The sequence below is a fragment of the Ailuropoda melanoleuca genome, chromosome 10, assembly GCF_002007445.2.
Source record: "Ailuropoda melanoleuca isolate Jingjing chromosome 10, ASM200744v2, whole genome shotgun sequence".
NCBI classification, from domain to species: Eukaryota; Metazoa; Chordata; class Mammalia; order Carnivora; family Ursidae; genus Ailuropoda; species Ailuropoda melanoleuca.
In genome coordinates this window covers 3,816,863-3,836,644 of record NC_048227.1, presented here as the reverse complement: position 1 = coordinate 3,836,644, position 19,782 = coordinate 3,816,863, and the positions used below count along the sequence as shown (strand labels likewise).

Here is a 19,782-nt window from a genome sequence, read left to right as displayed (position 1 = left end):
AATAGACCCAGGCAGGCTGGACTGTCTTGTTCCGGTGGGTGGGAGCTCTAGGAACCTGTGGTCTGACCTCAGGTGCTAACTGACCTTCTCGAGCCCTGAGTGGGGGAGGGAGAGAGCCAGGCTGACGGATTTTTCAGTCCTGACTTTCCCACAGGCATGACCTAGTAAGCACTGATGTTTGCAAAGCACCTCTCATCCGAATCGGAGAGAGATGTTTCCACATACTGAAGTTATAGGTGAAAGCCAGCGAAGAATATTGTAATTTAAAAAGATGCAGCGCTTTGTCAAGCACCATCTGTCACCATTTGGCCATTAGCTTCTTGGTAATAACTGGTCTTTATAGTTTTGTGCATTGGATTGGGGAAGGGAATTAGGGGGGAGCAAAGAAAGAAACCACTGTAAGAAAGACATAACCCGTGTCCTTAAGGCACAAGCTATAATGACTTAACCTGAAAGGTTTTTTTTAATGTAATATTGATTGCTTTTAAGTTTTATTAAATCCAGTTGATTTTCTTTTTTTTAAGTAAGCTCTGTACCCAACATGGGGCTTGAACTCATGACTCTGAGTTCGAGAGCCGTATGCTCTACCAACTGAGCCAGGCAAGCACCCCCCCATGAAAGTATCTTATATAGAACTTGATTTTCTCATGAACTCATTGTACTTTGCATGATTATAAATATGAAGACCTGATAAGGAAGAGATAATGTTCTTTGGAGAAGGGGTTCATTTTACTAAGAGATTTCAAATGCCTTTTTTACATATAAAATGCAGAAGTCCCAGGAGTAAGGGTGGGATGTGTGTTTGTTAACTCCACATGAAGAGGAATGTGCTTTGTGTTGCCAACCTTCATCTTGGAAGTTTTTTATATATTCAGTCCCTTGTGTGGGTCAGACCTAGTGCATGGCCCTAGAAATCCAAAAGACACCTGAGACATCGTGTGCTAGGCTGTAAGCACCTTGTGATCCAGAATTTTGCTGGTTTATTCACCAGTGCATCCCCATGTGACGCCAAATAGGCACTCAAAGGGTAACTTTTTAAAAAATAGATTAATTGGGGGTGCCTGGGTAGCGCAGTCGTTAAGCGTCTGCCTTCGGCTCAAGGCGTGATCCTGGCGGTCCGGGATCAAGTCCCACATTGGGCTCCTCCGCTGGGAGCCTGCTTCTTCCTCTCCCACTCCCCTGCTGTGTTCCCTCTCTTGCTGGCTGTCTCTCTGTCACATAAATAAATAAAATCTTTAAAAAAAAAAAAAAAAGATTAATTGAACCTTCCATTCCAAGTCTGTCTGTAGTAGTCAGCAGAGCATAGTCTTTGCCTGGAAGCAGGGCTTGGCTCCTTGGAGATGTGATGTAATCAGATAATTAAAAGACAAAAGTGCTGTAATAGAGTGGGAGCCAAGTGCTCTAGGAGTCCAGGGAAATGGAGCCAACTCTTGCCCAGGCCATTTGGGTCTCCCAGAGCCCCTAGTGTTTGAAATGAGAACTGATGGGTAGGTGTTGCCAGAAGAAAAAGGACATCTAGGCAGAGCATTGTGAGGTTAAGGGTGTCAGGCGTGTGTCAGTGACTAGAGGCCAACTGTGCTGGCCCCGGGGCTGCTTCTCTGAGCTCCTCTCCTGCTCTCCCAGGTGACTTCACCCCCCAGCTTCCACCCTGCCCGATCCCCTTCAGGTTCACACTGGAATGCCACCCAGACACAAGGCTATGCTTCACACCAGTGTCAAATGGCAGCCTCCCCGCCCACACTCGTGCCCAGGGTGTTTGTGGTCTTCCTGCAGAGTGGACCTTTATCTATTTGTTCGTCAGAATGTAGACTGTATGGAGTGGGACCTCATTTGTTCACTGATGCTTTGCTGGGAATAGAGCCTGGTCGAAGCGGCAGGCTCTCAGGAGGTGTTTGTTGAAGGGGGCAAGAGAGGGAAAGGGAGAGTGTTAACCATTCCTTTCAGCGCAAAAGTGTCTCCCTTACCACTCTGACTGGGAACGGAACTTCAGGAACTTCACGTGGAGCAATGATGGTGGGATGATGGTCTCAGGCACTGTCATTAGCAGGTCTCTGTACATCATTGTCCTGGCTCCCTTTGGGGAAGTGAGTGGCAAGTATGTGCAAATGAAGGCCCTGGGGCTGGGTAACAGAAAGACCAAGTGATACTTGGTTCTGGTGTGGAACACTCACTTTGAGCCTGTTTGCGCATCTAATGGGAATCTAAAAACACACTTCCTCCGGTGCCCCACGAGACATGCAGCTGGCCACAGGTAGCGGGAAGAGCTACTTCCTCGTATGTGTCCAGTCTAAGATTGCAGTGATTAGCAGGCTCCTATCATCATCATTAAGAAATGGTATCCTTGGGTTTCATCGTAGCCCATCCTGCCTCTTGCTGGGTCATTCCCAGCTCTCCAGGAAGCACAGGAAAGCAGGCATCCTGCACAGCTGCAGCTGGCCGTCTGCGCCCTCCAAACCCTGACGCCCACTCTCCGCGGCCTTGCCGCTCTTTCATCTGCTCTCACACAAGATTCCCATTGTAACCTCAGGGCTTGTCTCATAGCCTCATGCCCTTGGGTTTTCCAGTAAACAATGACCTGTTCTTGCTAGCAAACGCCATGCTGGCAAGCAGTGAGAACACAGTGGAAAGAGCAAGTGGATTTGGAATCAAGCAGACTGAGTCCATAGCTTCATGGCCTTAAGTTAATTTGCCTCTCTGAGCCTCCCTTTTCTCGTTTACTTTTTAAAAAAGAATGAAGGGGTGCCTGGATGACTCAGTCGGTGAAGTGTTGGCTCAGGTCATGATCTCAGTGTTGTGAGATTGAGCCCCACGTCTCAATTCCCTCTCTCCCTCTCCCCTACCCCTCCCCCCTCAAAAAATAAAAATAAGTTTAAATTTTAAAAAAGAATGGAGATAATAATGGTCCAGTACTTCCTTGTACAGTTAGTGTGAAGATGGAAAGAGCTGTGTGTGTAAAGCACTGCGCAGAGGAAGACGTATAGGTTTGGAACGTTGAGTTAGTGCTGTGGGGTAGCAGGAGGGATGTGTGAGTTCAAGACGCATGTTAGAGATGCTCCCTTCCTGGGGCGTCCGGGTGGCCCCGTTGGTTAAGCGTCTGATTCTTGGTTTTGGCTCAGGTCATGATCTCAGGGTCATGAGATCAAGCCCTGTGTTGGGCTCCTCACTCAGCACAGCGTCTGCTTACGATTCTTTCCTCCTCCCTGCCCCTCCCCCTCCTGCTAGTGCGTGCTCTCTCTTCTTTGTATTTCTCAAATAAACAAATCTTTTTTTTTTTTTTTAAGATTTTATTTATTTATTTGAGAGAGAGGCGTTAGAGGGGGGAGAGTCAGGGGGAGGAGCAGACTCCCCGCTGAGCAGGGAGCCTGATGCAGGACTCGATCCCGGGACTCCAGGATGTTGACCTGAGTGAAGGCAGTTGCTTAACGAGCTGACCCACTCAGGCGCCCCTAAAGCTTCTTTAAAAAGAGAAAAAAGAGCTCCCTTCCTGAGCACCTGGCTGACTCAGTTGGTGGTGCATGTGACTCTTGCTCTCAGGGTTATGGGTTTGAGCCCCAGGTTGGGTGTAGAGATTGATTAAAATAAAATTTTGGGGAGGTGGGTGGAGGTGGCCAAATGGGTAATGGCCATTAAGAAGGGCACTTGTTATGATGAGCACTGGGTATTGTATGTAAGTGATGAATCACTAAATTTTCTCCTGAAATCAGTACTACACTGTATGTTAACTAACTTTAAGAAAAAACTTGGGAATAAAATTTAAAAAAAAAATTTTTTTAATGATGCTCCCTTACGTATAAACATTTCAGTGGGAAACTCCTCTAAAGAGCCAAAACTGGAAATCTGTCTATCTGCTTTTCCAAATAAAGCCCCTTTCTGAAGCCATGTTGGAAAAGTGGTTCTCTTATTCCTAACAAGAAAAGATAGGCCCATTGCCATTTCTCCAGTCACAGGCCGGCCTTACCCCTGCCAGGCTCAGTGTTGGCACAGCCTGGTTCAGGAATTAGGTCATAGCCTTGTTGGTGGAGGGCTATGAAGAAAGTCTGGCCAAGAATCAAATCCAGACTCTAGGGCTTGTTCCCCTAGAAGTTATTTACTTGGCCTGAATTTTAGTGAGGAGATTGCTGTAAGGTCCTACAATCTGGTCTCTACCATCAGGAGCCATTCCCTGCTTGCGTAAACAGCAAGATCTTTGTAAATGTAAATCAGATCATTGCATTTCCCACCCACGCCCTGGCTTTCCAGACTCTTCCTTCCACCCTCAGTGCCTGCAGCAGGAAATGGCAGGAAGCAGGATTCACAGGCCACTCCAAGCCCTGCCCCTTGAGCTCCAGCCGAACCAACTTCCTCTGTGCTCCTCCAATGAGACAGGTCCTCTCCTGCTTCAAAGCCTTCACACACCCTCTTCCCTCTGCCTGGAACACCTTTCCGCCATAGCTGGCTACCTTTGCACACCCTTCAGGGCTCTGCTTCCCTGTCACATCCTCAAAAAAGCTTTCTTGGTCTGCAAGCTAATGTAACTGCTATTTTGCCCCTAACAGCACCTAGTGCTATTCGTCCGAGATGTTCCCCTTGCTGTTGTAGCTGTGTCCTGTTTGTTTCATATTTCTCTTCTTCACTGAAACATACACTTCAAGGGGGTATTACAGAGAGCGGGGGCGCCTGCGTGGCTCAGTGAGTTGAGCGTCTGAGTCTTGATTTTGGCTCAGATCGTGATCTCAGTCATGGGATCAAGCCCTGCATCAGGTTCCACACTCAGCACAGAGTCTACTTGTCCCTCTCCCTCTGCTCCTCCCCCCCTTCACTCATATGATCCCTCCCTCCCTCTCTCTCTCTCTCTCTCTCTCTCTCTCTCAAATAAATAACATCTTTGGGGGAAAAAAGGTAGCAGGGTGCATGGCTAGCTCAGTAGATCACATGACTCTTAATCTCAGGATTGTGAGTTTGAGCCCCACATTGGGCATAGGGCTTACTTTAAAAAAGAAAAGAAGAAAGAAAAAATAGAAACTGAGTCTAACTTGCTTATTGCTTTTTTTTTTTTTTTTAAGATTTTATTTATTTATTTGACACAGAGAGACAGCTAGCAAGAGAGGGAACACAACAAGCAGGGGGAGTGGGAGACGAAGAAGCAGGCTCCCAGCGGAGCAGGGGAGCCTGATGTGGGGCTCGATCCCAGGACCCTGGGATCACGCCCTGGGCTGAAGGCAGACGCTTAATGACTGAGCCACCCAGCTGCCCCAAACTTGCTTATTGCTATCCCCGGCATCTCACACAGCATATGACATTAAGTGTGCTTCATTTCATTGTTGAGATGTTTGGCAGTCTGGTTCCGCATTTTAGATACTTGGCTCTGATGGCTGTTGTAGCTGGGGAAGGCACTTCCCAAAGAGATCTCAGTCCTGATGGGAGGAGTACTGTGTTGGTTGCCTGGGTGTTCTCATCACTCGTGATATTTGTTTTATTCAGTCCCATGAAGATGCGAACTCCTCAAAGAACTCGTCTGACTTAGCTCCTCCCCCTCTTCTTTGTTGTCTTTCTTACGTTACATTTAACTCCACTGTGTTCCATGTGGGCTCCTCACTTACGTGACTTCCTTAAGGACTGTGTGCACCCTTACCCTGGGAAAAATAGAAGTTCTTGGATTTCCTTAAAGGAAGGAAAGGCCCTGATTCTGCTGAGCTTTAAGTTTGCCCAGTTTTATTGATTCTCAGGGGTTTCAGCATTGGTCTCCTGGTCTTTTTTCCTGTCTTGAAATCAGTCTCTTGCTGGACTAAGTTGGTGTCCGTGTGTCATTTGGACCTGGAGATGGGGAAGAAACAGTGACCTTGACAACTGAGAGACATGTGTGGTCTGAATGCACATGGCCTTGTGGCTTCTGGAGTTTGCTAAGCATTTGTGAAGAGACAGGTACCTGGGCCTCATCTTTTGACTTTGGGTTTGGGGATCTACAACCCCACCGTTTTTGGAGTGCCTGAGATAGCAAAGCAGAGCGCTTGAGCTTCGGAGATTCTGTTTGAATCGGCCGCAGCTCATGCCCCATATCTAGGTCATCAGCTTCTCTACGGTGAAGAGTGGATCTAGAAGTTTCTCTGGAGGAGCCATTTAAAAATAAGTGAGCAGTTTCTACTATTTTCGCTTCCTAGACAAGGCTGGAAGTCCAGCAGGTAAGATACAGGGTGCACAGAGAGCCAAGCAACTTCAGAGTAGGCCTGGAGGGGTGGCGAGCAAGGAGGACAAAGTCTGGTGACTTGGACTCTTGGTCTCATCTTCTCTTGGGTTCTTTTCCAGCACAGGAAGCTCAGCTATGCGTAGACAAGGTGATGACCAGGGCGGTGTTTGCTGGTCTTTGAGGAAGCTGTTTAATGAAGAACTCTCAGCTCTCTGACAGGGTCATCTGAAACCGAGCTTAATCTTCTGTCTTGCCCATAAAACAGTATTTAAGCAGCAGAAAGTGGGTGAAGGGAGGCTATGGCGTGTTTTCTTTACATTGCAAAGCTGAGACCTCAGTGAGTAGTCCGAACATCTTGATGCATCTTGAGGACTGAAGGGGCAGCATAAAACTTAACCAGAAATCTCTTTTGCCTTGAAGAACCCAGACCCATAGCAGTTCTTGTGCTGATCAGATCTGATAGCCGGGATATGCTTGTGCTGGGTGTTTTGAAGCTGCATGCAGAGTGTACTCTGCCATCCAAAATGGTCCTTGGGACCTTCTCATTAACCTCACTTGTAAGAATGTAATTATCTTTGTGTTAGAAATGTTCAAGAACGTTTCTTCTGCCTAATGTTGTTAAAGCATTTGTTGAGTCGAGAAACAAAGCCTAGCTGTACTTGAGAGAATTACAATTCAGAGAAATACACACTGTGTTTACAAGAGAAGGGTACATTTTAAAGGAACAACACAGAAAGCTCCAAATGTTAAATTTACCCAGATTGCTATTCTCCTGCCTTATTTTAATTGTGGGTTTTAGTGTTTAGCTAGTTAGTCTCTTCAAAAGACATTTCCGTTTTATTCTCTGGGACCCCTGGGCCCTTCAGTGAGAAACACCATGGCTGAAAATCCACCCCTGGATTTGCCAGAGAACTGCTGTGATTTTGGAAGTGAGTGGTGGCGTCCTCTGACCTCTTGCTCACAACTGACTCCATTTGGCCAGGCCATCTTGTTGTCACAGATTCTGTGTCGCTTTGAAAATGGGTTCTTCCTTATGAAGAAGGTCCCATGAATTAATAACTGCATCACCAGAAACGCTGAAAAAGCGCTGTCTAAATGCTGTGCATTGTTGTCAAGCTGTTACTCCTGGTGGGTGGCTAGGTTAGTATTGTTTAAAGGTTAGGATCTAGATACCAGCTCATCTATTCTCCAGCTGTTGTTTATCCTCCATGTTCCCGGAATAGTCAAGCACAAAAGTCTTTTAAAAACAGGTTTGGGACTGCTTTACATTTTGGTGTGTAATAATTAAGTCACTACTGATACAGCCTCTGTTCCCTGGCGGGGAATATAGGTAGGGGACCAAAGAACATCGCATCCCTTGGAAGCAGTGGTGTATAATGCCAAATTCCTAATGGCTCATCTCTACCCTTACCCACCTCATTCCACTGACCGAAGCCTGTTTACAACATCCACCAAAGGATTGCTCGGGTTCTCAGCTCCCCAAGCAGTCCGCTTCACTTCTCTATAATGTTATTTATTTTTTAATTAGATAGTACGTTTATATAGTATAAGATTCAAAAGATGAAAAAAGCCTGCAGTAAGAAGTCTCACCCCTGCCTTCCAGCCACTCAGGACAATCAGCACTACCAGTTTCTTAGGTAACTTTTCAGGTTGGCTTTATAGGTCGCCGTATTCTCCACCACCACCACCACCGCCACCTTTGTTCTGTAGAAATGGTAGCGTCTATACCATACATACCATTCTGTGCCTTGCTGAGTCATCTCAGTAGTATATGTCGAGAAAGTTCAATAAGTGGCAAGTACACCGATGGGAGTGTTTCTAGAATTGACGTCAGGATATAATCTAGTACGTCTCCCGGCGACCCCTAACCCGGCCACTCCCAAATGCTAAACAGTGATAACCAAGCTCACTGCCAGACATCGCCAGTGCTGTCCCACAGGTAGACTGGCCAGACTTTCCACTGTTGCCAAGCTCCATCTGTGTCTTGGGTTGCACGAACCAGAAACCCAAGAAATCCCATCCTTGACACCTTCCTGAGTTTCTCTCCAGGCATTGAACTTTCCTTCTTGCCCTCACCTACCTCCCTGGTCTGTGCCTTCTCAGTCTCTCTACTGGGTGACTTTACCAGCTTCCTGGCTGTCTTTGGCATGTCCATTCTTTGCTCCCTCCAGGCTGTTGTCCACACACAGTGATCTTTTAAACCACATACCTGATCATGGTGCTTCCATGCTTGACACCTCTTGAGGCCTTCCTGGCACTCTTAAGACAAAGGCCAGGCTGATGGTCGCATCCACGTTGCCTGGTCCCTGCAGGCTTTACCAGGCCTGTTTTCACTTTGCACTCCAGCGCAGGAACCAGACTTGCCCAGCTTCATCTGCCAGAGTTTTCTCTTTCTTTTCCTCTGTCTGGAATGCTATTCTTTCGCTATCTTTGACTCATCTTTCAGAACTCAGACTCCACTTCCTCAAGCCTTCACCGTTCCCCTCCCCAAACTAGATCAGGTTCCCAGTTAAAGCTGACGACACCCAACTTTTCCTTCATTGTACTTATTAAGGTTGTAATTTCCACTTACGGAAATTTAACTGGGTTAATGTTTCTTTAAATTCTTGTTACAGATGTGAAACAGTTCCTGACACATATAAATTTCGTAAAGTAGGAAAGCTTCTGGAATAAAAAGTAGTAATTTTTTTTTTAAATTCATCTTTATAGATATGCCACCTGGGTGGCACAGTTGGTTAAACGTCCAACGCTTGGTTTCAGCTCAAGTCCTGATCCTCAGGGTCATGAGATCAAGCCCCATGTCAGGCTTGGCAAGGAGTCTGCTTGAGTTTTTCTCTCCCTCTCATGCACCCGCCTGCTCTCTTTCTCTCCCTCTCTCTCTCTCAAATAAATAAATCTTTTTAAAAATTTATGTTTATAAATGAGGTTAAGCTGCTTAGGTTGATACCTGTGTTTATGAGTAAGGGATGACTCGGGGGTGTCTCCTGTAAGGACCCCTAGTGATCCTAATCTAGACCATTCTTCAGTTCAACAGATGAAATCTATGCCTGACCAACACTGGGCACGGGGATGACAGAAATCAGTGAGATCCAAACAGAGCCTACCCTCAAGTGGCTTACAGTATTTCATTTTTAAAACCCAAGATCAGGGACGCCTGGATAGCTCACTCAGTTAAGCGTCTGCCTTCAGCTCAGGTGATGATATCAGGGTCCTAGGATCGAGCCCCACAGAGGGCTCTGTGCTTAGGGGGGAGTCGGCTTCTCCCTTTCCCTCTGCTCACGCTCTCTTTCAAATGGATAAATAAAATCTTTAAAAAAGAAAAACTCAAGATCACATGTCTGTCTGCTGTGTTTTATGGGTTTTTTTCAGGTGGCTCCTGGTATTTTAGATGGCCTTTTACCAATTGGGTGATGGGGCAACACTTTTTTTTTTTTTTTTTTGCCCTAAGGAGAAGAAATTTCCCCCCATGCTTTCTTCTCATGATTCTTATCTTTTCTCTTGAGAGCTGTCTTTAGAAATATCCCTGCTGAAAGGGAGAGCCATCATCAGAAAAAACTCAAGCCACATGAAGCCTGTTCCGCATTTCTTATTGTTGAACAAAAAATTGTATGATGTCTCCTCACCAGGAGCTGTCTTTGTGTCTCTCCTCTATCCCCAGGAAACCTGTAGGAAGTGTCAGGGACTCTGGAAAGAGCACAATGGCCTCACCTGTGAAGAGCTGGCAGAGAAAGATGACATCAAGTACCGAACCTCCATGTGAGTAACCTCATTCAGGGCTTGTGACTGGTTCTTAGCTCCCCTGTTAGCCTGCCGTTTGGCCAGGGAAGCAGTGAATGTTGTGGGAAGGACAAGTTCTCGGGCATCCCCGATCTAGAGTGACCTCAGGAAGTGACCCTAACCCCTTCTGTTTCCTTATCTCTTTGGCCTCATAGAGCAGGTCCTGGAGTCTGATATAATACAGTCAGTGCCTGGCACATGCGAATTCAGTAAATGTTAGTTCCTCTTCCCCTTATGATCTGAACGAATAAGCAAATCACACATTTTAACTAGATTAGATTGCACTAATGTTGCTTATATCCATGTTTCCTAAAGGATACTGGTGGCCTGAGACATTAAGCAGAATTATAGCCTCCAGAATGCAGAATAATGCAATCAGTAATAATAAGCACCATTACTGTTTAGCACTCCCTGTGTGGCTGAGCACTTTACAAATATTAACTTATTAAATACATTGGCTTAAATAATACAGAAGCCCATTTCTTTCTCCTGTAATAGCCCAGCCTTACCAGGCAGAGCTTTCCCATGAGGTCATTCAGAGACCAGGTTCCTTTATCACATTGCTTCACCATTCCCTGAGGTGGTGTTCTCATCTACATGATGGTGACTGCGCTGTAGCCACATTTACACTCCAGCCCATAGAAACGGAGAAAGAGACAAGCTGCCAGCCAGGCAGCTTTTAAGTTGTAAGCAGGGTGCGTGCGTGCATGTATATGTGTGTGTATGATTTCTCCTACCCTATTGGTCTAGACTGAGTCATGTGGCCACAACCTAGCTTCAAGGCAGACACCATATGTAATCTCTATCTGGGTGATTTTATGTCCAGCTTAAATTCGAAGAGTGAGAAGTAGGTTTCGTTACTAAGAGAATGAAGTGGGAAGTGACTATTAGGGGCAGTTAACAGTCTTCCAGTGTGCACCACAAGTAGGTACAATTATCCTCGTTTTACAAAACAATACAACAGGCATAGAGCCCAAGAAACTTGCACCTGATCCTGCAGGTAGTAAGTGGCATAGCAGGGTTTTAAATCTAAGCAAATGGTTTCCCCACTGTTCTTTACCACAAATTTGGTAGGCAGACTAATGACCCCCAAAGATGTCTCTGCCCTAATCTCTGGAACCTGTGAGCCTGTTACCTTATATGGCCAAAGGGCTTTCCAGATGTGATTAAGGTTATGGCCCTTGAGGTGGACGGATGATCCTGGATTATCCAGGTGAGCCCAGTCTAATCACATCACTCCTTAAAAGCAGAGAGCCTTTCTATGATCAGATAGAGGTGTAGTGATGGACAGACCCAGAATGACGTGAGGACTCCACCCCCTGCTGCTGGCTTTGGAGATGGAGGAAGAAGGCTGTGAGCCATGGAATGTGGCCGTTTCTAGAAACAAGGAGCAACCTTCAGTTGCCAGCCAGTAAGAAAACAGGGATCTCAGTCCCACAGCCCCAAAGAATGAATTCTACTGACAGCCTGCAGGAGTAACAAACAGAGTCTCTCCCCCAGAGTAGGTGACATAGCCCAATGACACCTTGATTCTTCTCTGAGGAGACCTGTGTTGAATTTCTGACCTACAGATTAGGTAGGTCACTTGTATTACATTAAGCTAATAAAATTGTTGTCTGCTACAGCAGCAGTAGGAAACTAACACAGATTTGGGGGCCAGAAGTGGGGTGCTGCTGTAACAAATACCTAGAAATGTGGAAGTAGGTTTGGATTTGGGTAGAGGGTGGAGCAATTTTGGAAAACATGGTAGAAAAAAGCCTAGATTGCCTTGAACTAGTGGAAGTAGGGATTTTAGAAACCTTCCCCTTGCGGGCTCAGAAGCAGGTGAGGAGCATTATGGGCAAAGCCGAAATTGCCTTGGAGAATACTAGAATCCCCACGAATAGATTGCTCGTGGAGCTGTGGCCGTAAAGGTCTGCCGATGAGGCCTCAGAAGTAAGTGCAGAGCGTGTTCTCGTTTTGGTGGCGGGAAGCTTAGCTGGTTCGTCTGCAGTCGTGCAGGAAGCAGAAGATGTAGGTGATGGGTCTGGACATGTAGCTGAGGAAACTTGTGGGCTGAGCGCTGGAGAGAGGAAAGTGCGAGCGGAAGGAAAGATTGAGGCGCAGAAACAGGATTTTGTTGTTTCTGAAACTCCCATCCCGCCCAGGTGACAAAAGACTCCAAAATTAAGACTTAAGCTGTCAGGAAAAGCATTCTCTTAGAAGACCAAGGATGTGTTCCAGATGTCAAAGTCTTCAGTCAGCTAAAGGCTCTGAGGAGGTCAAGGGGGAACCCTTCAGACCCCTTCAGTCAGACGAGGGAGCCTCTAGGAAACTCAGGCATCACCCCTCGGCCATCTCAGGAGAAGCCCAAAAGTAGAGATGGGCTTGTCTAGGCACTAGCTGTGGATGAGAATGCTCATGTCAACAGAAACACTGCCAGCTTGGACTGAGAGATGCAGTGTGTGTGGAAGGAAAGAAGTCCACCAGATGCCCAGAACTCTAGAGGAAGGAAGCGGGTTGACTAAAAACTGCTCAGCTGCAAACATGCTACCTTTCTTGAGAAAAGGAAGGTGTGCTCAGTAGCACCTTGACCACAGAGTATTCTCAGATCTGAAATATAAGGGAGTTTGCCCAGCTGGATTTCTAAATTGATTATAAGTGATGACTCCTTTTTTTCTTTCCATTTTTTCCCTTTTTGGAGAGGAAGTATGTCCCAGAGTGGTCATATCCAGAGTCTTCACCTGTACTTGATTTAGATGGTGACATTTGGGACTCAGAGCTGACACCATGGTGATTGAGACCTTTGGGGTCCTGGGCTGAGACGACTGTAGGGGTGTAGGGTGGGTATGAATCTAGAGGCTGGAGGGCAGACTGTGGTGGGCAGAATGGCCTAATCCCCAGAACCTGTGAATATCTTTACCTGACATGGCGAAGGGACCTTGTGGATGTGATTAAGTTTATGGCAACAATCAATGACATACGTAGTAATCACACATGTCACTCCAACTAGAAAAGTCTAGCGTTACTTCCTCAAATCTAGGCTTACCCCTAGCAGCCAGCCTTTATGATTTAGAGTGGCCACCAGCTGCCCAGTGGCATGGCCTTAAAGTGATGGCCATGTCCAAAATTACTCTTTCTTCAAAGTATTCATCTTGTCAGGCAATATACTTAGTCTAGCACTTGAGCTATTGCAAGAACACTCTAAATTTGTCATTTGGAGTTGTCTTTCAGCCATTTGATGAACCATTGCCCAAAAAAATTTGCTCTTGTTACTGTGGACAAGTTTTGTCTGGTTTGGATTGGGAGAAGCAGAGGTTTTCTTTTCTTGCCCCCTGAGCCTTTGTTCTGCCCCTAAGAAGGATGTCTTACTGATAAAGTCAGTACAGATTTATTGAGTGATCTCTATGGATAGCTGTAGTTAAGAACCTTGAACACATTTTTTAGTCATTCTTTGCCTCAGTTTCTTCATCTGTTAAGTACAGAGCATACTCGTATCTACGTATTATGAAGATGAAACTGCCCAAGTGCCCAGAATGATTCTTGCCACCGAAATCTCCCGTAAACATTCATGGTTGGTTGGTTGGTTGGTTGGTTGAAGCAGAAGGCCCTGATTTACAGACATGACACAAGCACTTAAACAGGTAACTTCTTGCATTTAGGGCTCCTTCAGGTTATATGTATTATACTCACAGTTGGTGATGGAGTACTGTGAAGCTCTATAAACTGGTTCTCCATGCCCCGTGGTCAGCCATTGGACTGCTCCAAGACTTGGTCACGGATCAGGAGATGTTTCTCAGCAGGAGAAGAGTTGGTTACTTTTGGAAGCAGAACTTCCATCCTGATTGTCCTGTCAGTTCCTGCCACCAGCGCCATTCAGGCTCTTGGTCTGGGCCCTAATTAAACCTGGCAGCCTTTCGTATCAGCAGTAAATGGAACAGATTGGCACATCCAAGTGTGATCTTATGTTAAAAACAAAATCCAGAAAGGCCTCCCAAATGTCTGACTTCTTTCTTCATGGTAGGGGATAGAAGATACAGTAACATGTGCTCAACTTTGGACGGAGTAGCCTCATACACACGCCTGACCTCCACACCACCAGAGCGTCATAGAGATTACAGATCTCTGTATTTCCAAGGGATTTATCTCCCATCTTCTGGCATGCATATACCATATTACTGTATCCTAGAGTACCTGCTACTTTTATGCACCCCGGTTCTATCTGCATGTCATTTTAATAGTAGACCAGCATATTGCCCTTTTGGACAATAGATGATCAAGGTCCTTGTCACCTGCTTCTGGTGTTCTCTGTGTATTGGACAGAGAAAGCATGTTCCAGATCAGAAGCTGCATACGAGTTGCCAGAGGCTGTGTTTATTTGCCCTGGTAAAAAGACATCTGGAACAGCAGCTGCAGGTGGAGTCAGCCCCACCTGCAGGCTTAAAGTAATGCACATTCTCCATACAGAACATACAGTACAGTAATGTTCTCTAAGACCCACTCTCTGTACAGGTAAAACAAGTAAAAGGAGATGTGTTGAGAATCAGCACTCCTGCGCCTTTGAAGTCTTTGACTTTGGGACCGATCTCAAAGATGTCAGAGGAATCTGGTATTTTCGTAGAGAGGGGGTCCTCCAAGGCCTTCACTTCCTTTCCCCACCATATACTCCTTACTTCCTGGCTCTCTGCCAGTTGCCAAGTGTGAAAAATAGGAAACAGCAGGGTACACACAGGGGATTATAAGCTGTTTACTGTTGCTGAATCATAAAATACAGCATAATAACTGATATGAGATGAGACAGGGATTCCAACAAAAACTTGTGCATGAATGTTCCTAGCAGCATTATTCACAATAACCAAAGAAGGAAGCAACCCAGGTGTCCTTCAACTGATGAAGGGTAAACAAAGTTCAGTATCCTGCAGAATGGCATATTATTCAGCCATAAAAAGAAAACGAAGGTCCATCCTACAGCACGGACGAACCTCGGAGACCTGCTCAGTGAGAGGGGCCAGACCCAGGATGCCACAGCTCATGTGGTTCCATTTATATGAAAGGTCCGTAGGCATGTGGATGATTGCCTGTGTAAAGAATAGACAAGTCCAGGGGCGCCTGGGTGGCACAGCGGTTGGGCGTCTGCCTTCGACTCAGGGCGTGATCCCGGCGTTGTGGGATCGAGCCCCACATCAGGCTCCTCCGCTGTGAGCCTGCTTCTTCCTCTCCCACTCCCCCTTGCTTGTGTTCCCTCTCTCGCTGGCTGTCTCTGTCTCTGTCGAATGAATAAATAAAATCTTAAAAAAAAAAAAAAAAAGAATAGACAAGTCCATTAGAGACAGAAGGCACATTAGGGGTTGCGGCGGAAAGGGGAGTGTGGAGAGTGACTGCTTAATAGGTGTGGAGTTTTCTTTGAGGGTGATAAAAATGTTCTAGAACTAGATAGCAGTGATTTGACAGCAAGAGAGCAGAAGCAGGGGGAGCGGCAGGGAGAGGGAGAAGCAGGCTTCCTGCTGAGCAGGGAGCCCGATGTGGGACTTGATCCCAGAACCCTGGGATCATGATCTGAGCTGAAGGCAGAGACTTACTGACTGAGCCACCCAGTTGTCCCTAAAACAGAATTTTTATGTACATTTTACCACAGTAAAAAAATAAAAAATAAAAATAAAAAACATTCACAAAGGAAAGCCATCTAACTTTTTGAATAGTGTATGCCACAAAAAATGAAGAGTGCTCCCAAACAGAAATTCCCAACATACTTAAAAGTGGTGAGAACAAATACTCATGGAGCTCTAAGGTCTAGATGGGTTATGTAGGGGAAGGATTGAACCTTCCTGTTTGAACACAAGGTCAGGAGACACAGCTGCAGTTCAGGCTTCTCTTCCTGTCCTGCCCAGAAACACATCCTGTGGGCTGTTTGCTTCCTGCCTAGTTTAGAATCTAGTTCCCAATTCAGTTTTCTCCCAAAAGAATCAACTGATTTCTCCTCATTCCATTTTGCACTTTTTGTTAACTGGATAGGTGGTCACCACAGTCCATGAAAGCAGTCTTTTTTTTGGTACAGAGTCATTCTAGCCCTGCCTAGTACTCGTCGTATGAGTGCAAAAATGAGGCCTTGAGTGGATATTCATGTAGTGTTGAACATCTGTATGAACTTCAGAGCAATGTTGAGTGGTGGGCACTCTATATATTTCTCCATTCACCTAGGACTGCCTTGTCTCCCTTCCCATATCCATTATTACTTTGGTGACTGACAGCTTGGTGGAACAGAGCAAGCAAATAAATTCACCCTCTTCCCAAGCCTTTGGGAAAGGACTCCGTAACCTTGGTGTTTTTTTTTTTAAGCAGGCTCCATGCTGGGCATGGAGCCCAGTGCAAGGCTCAAACTCATGACTATGAGATGGAGACCTGAGCCAAGAGCAAGAATTGGACACTTCGCTGATTGAGGCACCCAGGCGTCCCAACCTTGGTTCTTTTCATCCACTTCTCTCCCACACTATAGCCATAGCAGCTACCCAGGGAAAGAGCCAGCCCCAGGCCCCCAGAGCATGACAGCTTAAAGCCACACATCAGTCTTGAAGATGCTCTTCACAGAAAGCTTGTGCTATAGAAAACTGCAGTTGTGTCTTGGACACAGGTTTTCATATTGGAAACTTTTACATCAGAACCTTATAAGTCTTAACAGGGAGTATTGAGAAGTGTCTTCACAGTTGCTGAGTAACCGAATCATGAACATGTGTGCTATATTATTAAGTTGACAATAACAGATTCACTTTATTTAAACTTTGTCTCCTTGATGATGTTTCCTATTCAGCAAAACTTAGAACTCATTTGTTCTTCTGTAACTTGAACTGGGTTTAAATTCTTTTCAAGCCAGAGCCTTCCTGCATTTTGGACCATTCAAAAGTTAGGCCTAAATGAATAGCAGCCAATTTTCCTAGTTCATTTTTCTATTTTTAAGCACATGATCTAGCTTCTAAGAAGCAAACTGCAACAGTCTTCTAAATATCAGTAATTAAAAACACTTGGCTGACCTTAGACTCACCTGGCTTCCCTTACTTAGCAGAAACCCTGGGAGCCGTGGGAGGAAGAAGCTGTTTCTCAGTGTGAGGGAAGAGCCTGCAGGTCAGAACTCATCCCCAGACTGTTGAGAGTCTTTACAGGGAAGCACTTCTCTGGCCACCACTCTGGGTTCCTGCCTGGAAGGAAGAGAAGTGCTCAGAGCACTGAGTTAAGTCCCAGTTTCAGTGCTTCTCCACCTTTGGGGTCATTCCTGCCTTCCCTAGTCTCCATAGGCATGCTTTTTGACACCTTCGAGGAGCTCAGCTTAGTAGAGGAAGACACACACAAACAGTTATAGTCCAGGGTAGCAAGTATTATTTTAGAGTTAAGAACAGTGCACTGCAGAAGAAACTAACTCAGCAGTGCCAGCTCTTGGTAAAGAGCCAAGATGTGTCATTTTGGCTCTAGTCATCTGCCCCTCCATATCAGTTAAAGTGCTTCTGGAAACAAGTAGCTTTCCTACAAGCTTTCCATTGGCCAGGGCCAGCTCCTCCTTGAGGGCAAGCCAATACCGTCACTAAAAGGGAGTCTGGGAATGTGGGATTTTGACATGGAGGTTGGGACTGCCAACAGGAAAAAGTTATAAACTGGCTGTTGGATTGTCCCCAACTGTGTCTCCCCACTCCACACTAAGTATTTAAAATCCAAGGTGGGGGTGGGGCATCTGGGTGGCTTAGTCAGTTAAGCGTCCAGCTCTTGATTTTGGCTCAAGACATGACCTCAGGGTCGTGAGATCGAGCCCTGCATAGGGCTCCACACTGGATGTGGAGCCTGCTTGGGATTCTCTCTCTCCCTCTTCCCAGCCTCCCCTCTCCACCCCCCCCGCCTCTTAAAAAAAAAAAAATGGGTAAAATCCAAAGTGTATACCTAAGGTTTAGGCTTACTGGCTCTTTGTTAGCCAGCTTTGTGTATATTAAACACATTCTTAAGGAAGACCCTGAGTTTTTTTCTCTCCGTTTTAAGCCTACAGGGACTCCTATAACAAACAGAATAATCATTTTCTGAATGGTAGGTGTCAGGCACTGTGCCAGCGTACTTTCTGTCTTATCTGTAATAATCCTCAAAGCATGATGAAGAGGAGCACCTGGGTGGCGCAGTCAGTTGGACAGCTGTCTTTGGCTTGGGTCATGGTCCCGGGGTCGTGGTCCCGAGGTCCTGGGATCGAGCCCCACGTGGGGCTCCCTGCTCAGTGGGGAATCTGCTTCTCCCTCTCCCTCTGCTGATCCCTCTGCTTGTGCTCTCTTGGTCATGCTCTCTCTCTCAAATAAGTAAATCTTTTTTTTAAAAAAATGATGAAAAAAGTTGGGTCTCTGTAATTTAAAAATGAGGGAACTAAGTCTCCAAGCAGTTGAGTACTTTATCCGCGGTCATACAACTAATGAACTGAATGTAGTTCTCAGCTCCAAAGCATAGGTTCTTTTCACTCTCGAGATGTCACCAAAAGGGCTTAAGGCAGTCACCCTTGGGAAGACGTACTTAGTGCCCAGAGTACTTTTCTTTCCTTGTCTTCTTCCCTGCTGTCTCCATTCATGTGTTCTTTTCTCAGTGAAGAAAAAATGACCGCAGCCCGCATTAGAAAATGCCACAAGTGTGGGACTGGCCTCATCAAATCTGAAGGCTGCAACCGCATGTCTTGCCGCTGTGGTGCCCAAATGTGCTACCTCTGTCGAGTATCTATCAGTGGATATGACCATTTCTGCCAGCATCCTCGCTCACCGGGAGCGCCTTGCCAGGAGTGTTCAAGATGCTCTCTCTGGACCGACCCCACCGTAAGTGAATGCATGGCTACCTATTGCTTTGTAGAGGAATATATAGTGGTAAGGTGACGTAATGAAAGGGATTTTACCTATACATAACACATTGTGACTTATGAAAATATAGGAAATTACATGGATCAGTAACCACAGGGAAAAAATGACAAAGTAATCAGAAAGCTACCTCAGGAAAGCAGCATGCACAAAAAGTCTATGGGCAAATTCTTTCAAGCATTTAGAATAAAATCCTTTAGCATAAAATTTTTCTGTGCCATCTGAAATAAGTCCCAGAGCATAGACAAGGAAAGATGGTTTTATATACGTTTGTATAAAGCCAACATAATGCTGATACCAAAATGTGACAGAGATAACCCTAAAAAAGAAAAAATATAGATCCTTCTAACTTAATAACATAGGTTTTAAATTCTCTAAATAAAATACCAGCAGATAGAAACTATGACCAAGTGATGGGGTGGCTCGGTTGAGTGTCAGAATCTTGATTTCGGCTCAGGACATGATCTCTAGATCATGAGATTAAGCCCCACATGGGACTCTGTGCTCAGCAGGGAGTCTGCTTGAGATTCTCTCTTTCTCTACTCCCCTCCCCCGCTCAATATTTTTCTCTCTCTAAAATGAAAAAAAAATCTGGGGGGAAAAAAAAAAGAAAAACTATAACCAAGTGAGATTGTTCCAGAAATGCAGGGATGGTTCAATATTAAGAGTTTTATTAATATAACTCACCATATGATATCTTTAAATGGGAAAAGATGTAATAAAATCAAATATCTATTCTTGATTTAAGATTAAAGAATAGTACTAGAAGAATGATTTTTTTAAACCCCATATTTCAGAACAGTCCTTAGGATGTCTTTAATAGTGAAATACATAGGGGCACCTGGGTGGCACAGCGGTTAAGCGTCTGCCTTCGGCTCAGGGCGTGATCCCGGCGTTACGGGATCGAGCCCCACATCAGGCTCTTCCACTATGAGCCTGCTTCTTCCTCTCCCACTCCCCCTGCTTGTGTTCCCTCTCTCGCTGGCTGTCTCTATCTCTGTC

General features: G+C 45.7%; 1 protein-coding gene across 3 annotated transcripts in view; it reads left to right on the top strand.

Annotated features, from left to right (window-relative positions):
* RNF216 (ring finger protein 216) overlaps positions 1 to 19,782 on the top strand; it is a 146,176-nt gene that overhangs the window by 108,532 nt on the left and 17,862 nt on the right. For all 3 annotated transcript variants that reach the window (XM_002916464.4, XM_002916465.4, XM_034669766.1), the window contains exons 14-15: positions 9,822 to 9,919; positions 18,519 to 18,741. In XM_002916464.4, the coding sequence (XP_002916510.1) occupies positions 9,822 to 9,919; positions 18,519 to 18,741 (321 nt within the window). The remainder of the gene's footprint in view (positions 1 to 9,821; positions 9,920 to 18,518; positions 18,742 to 19,782) is intronic.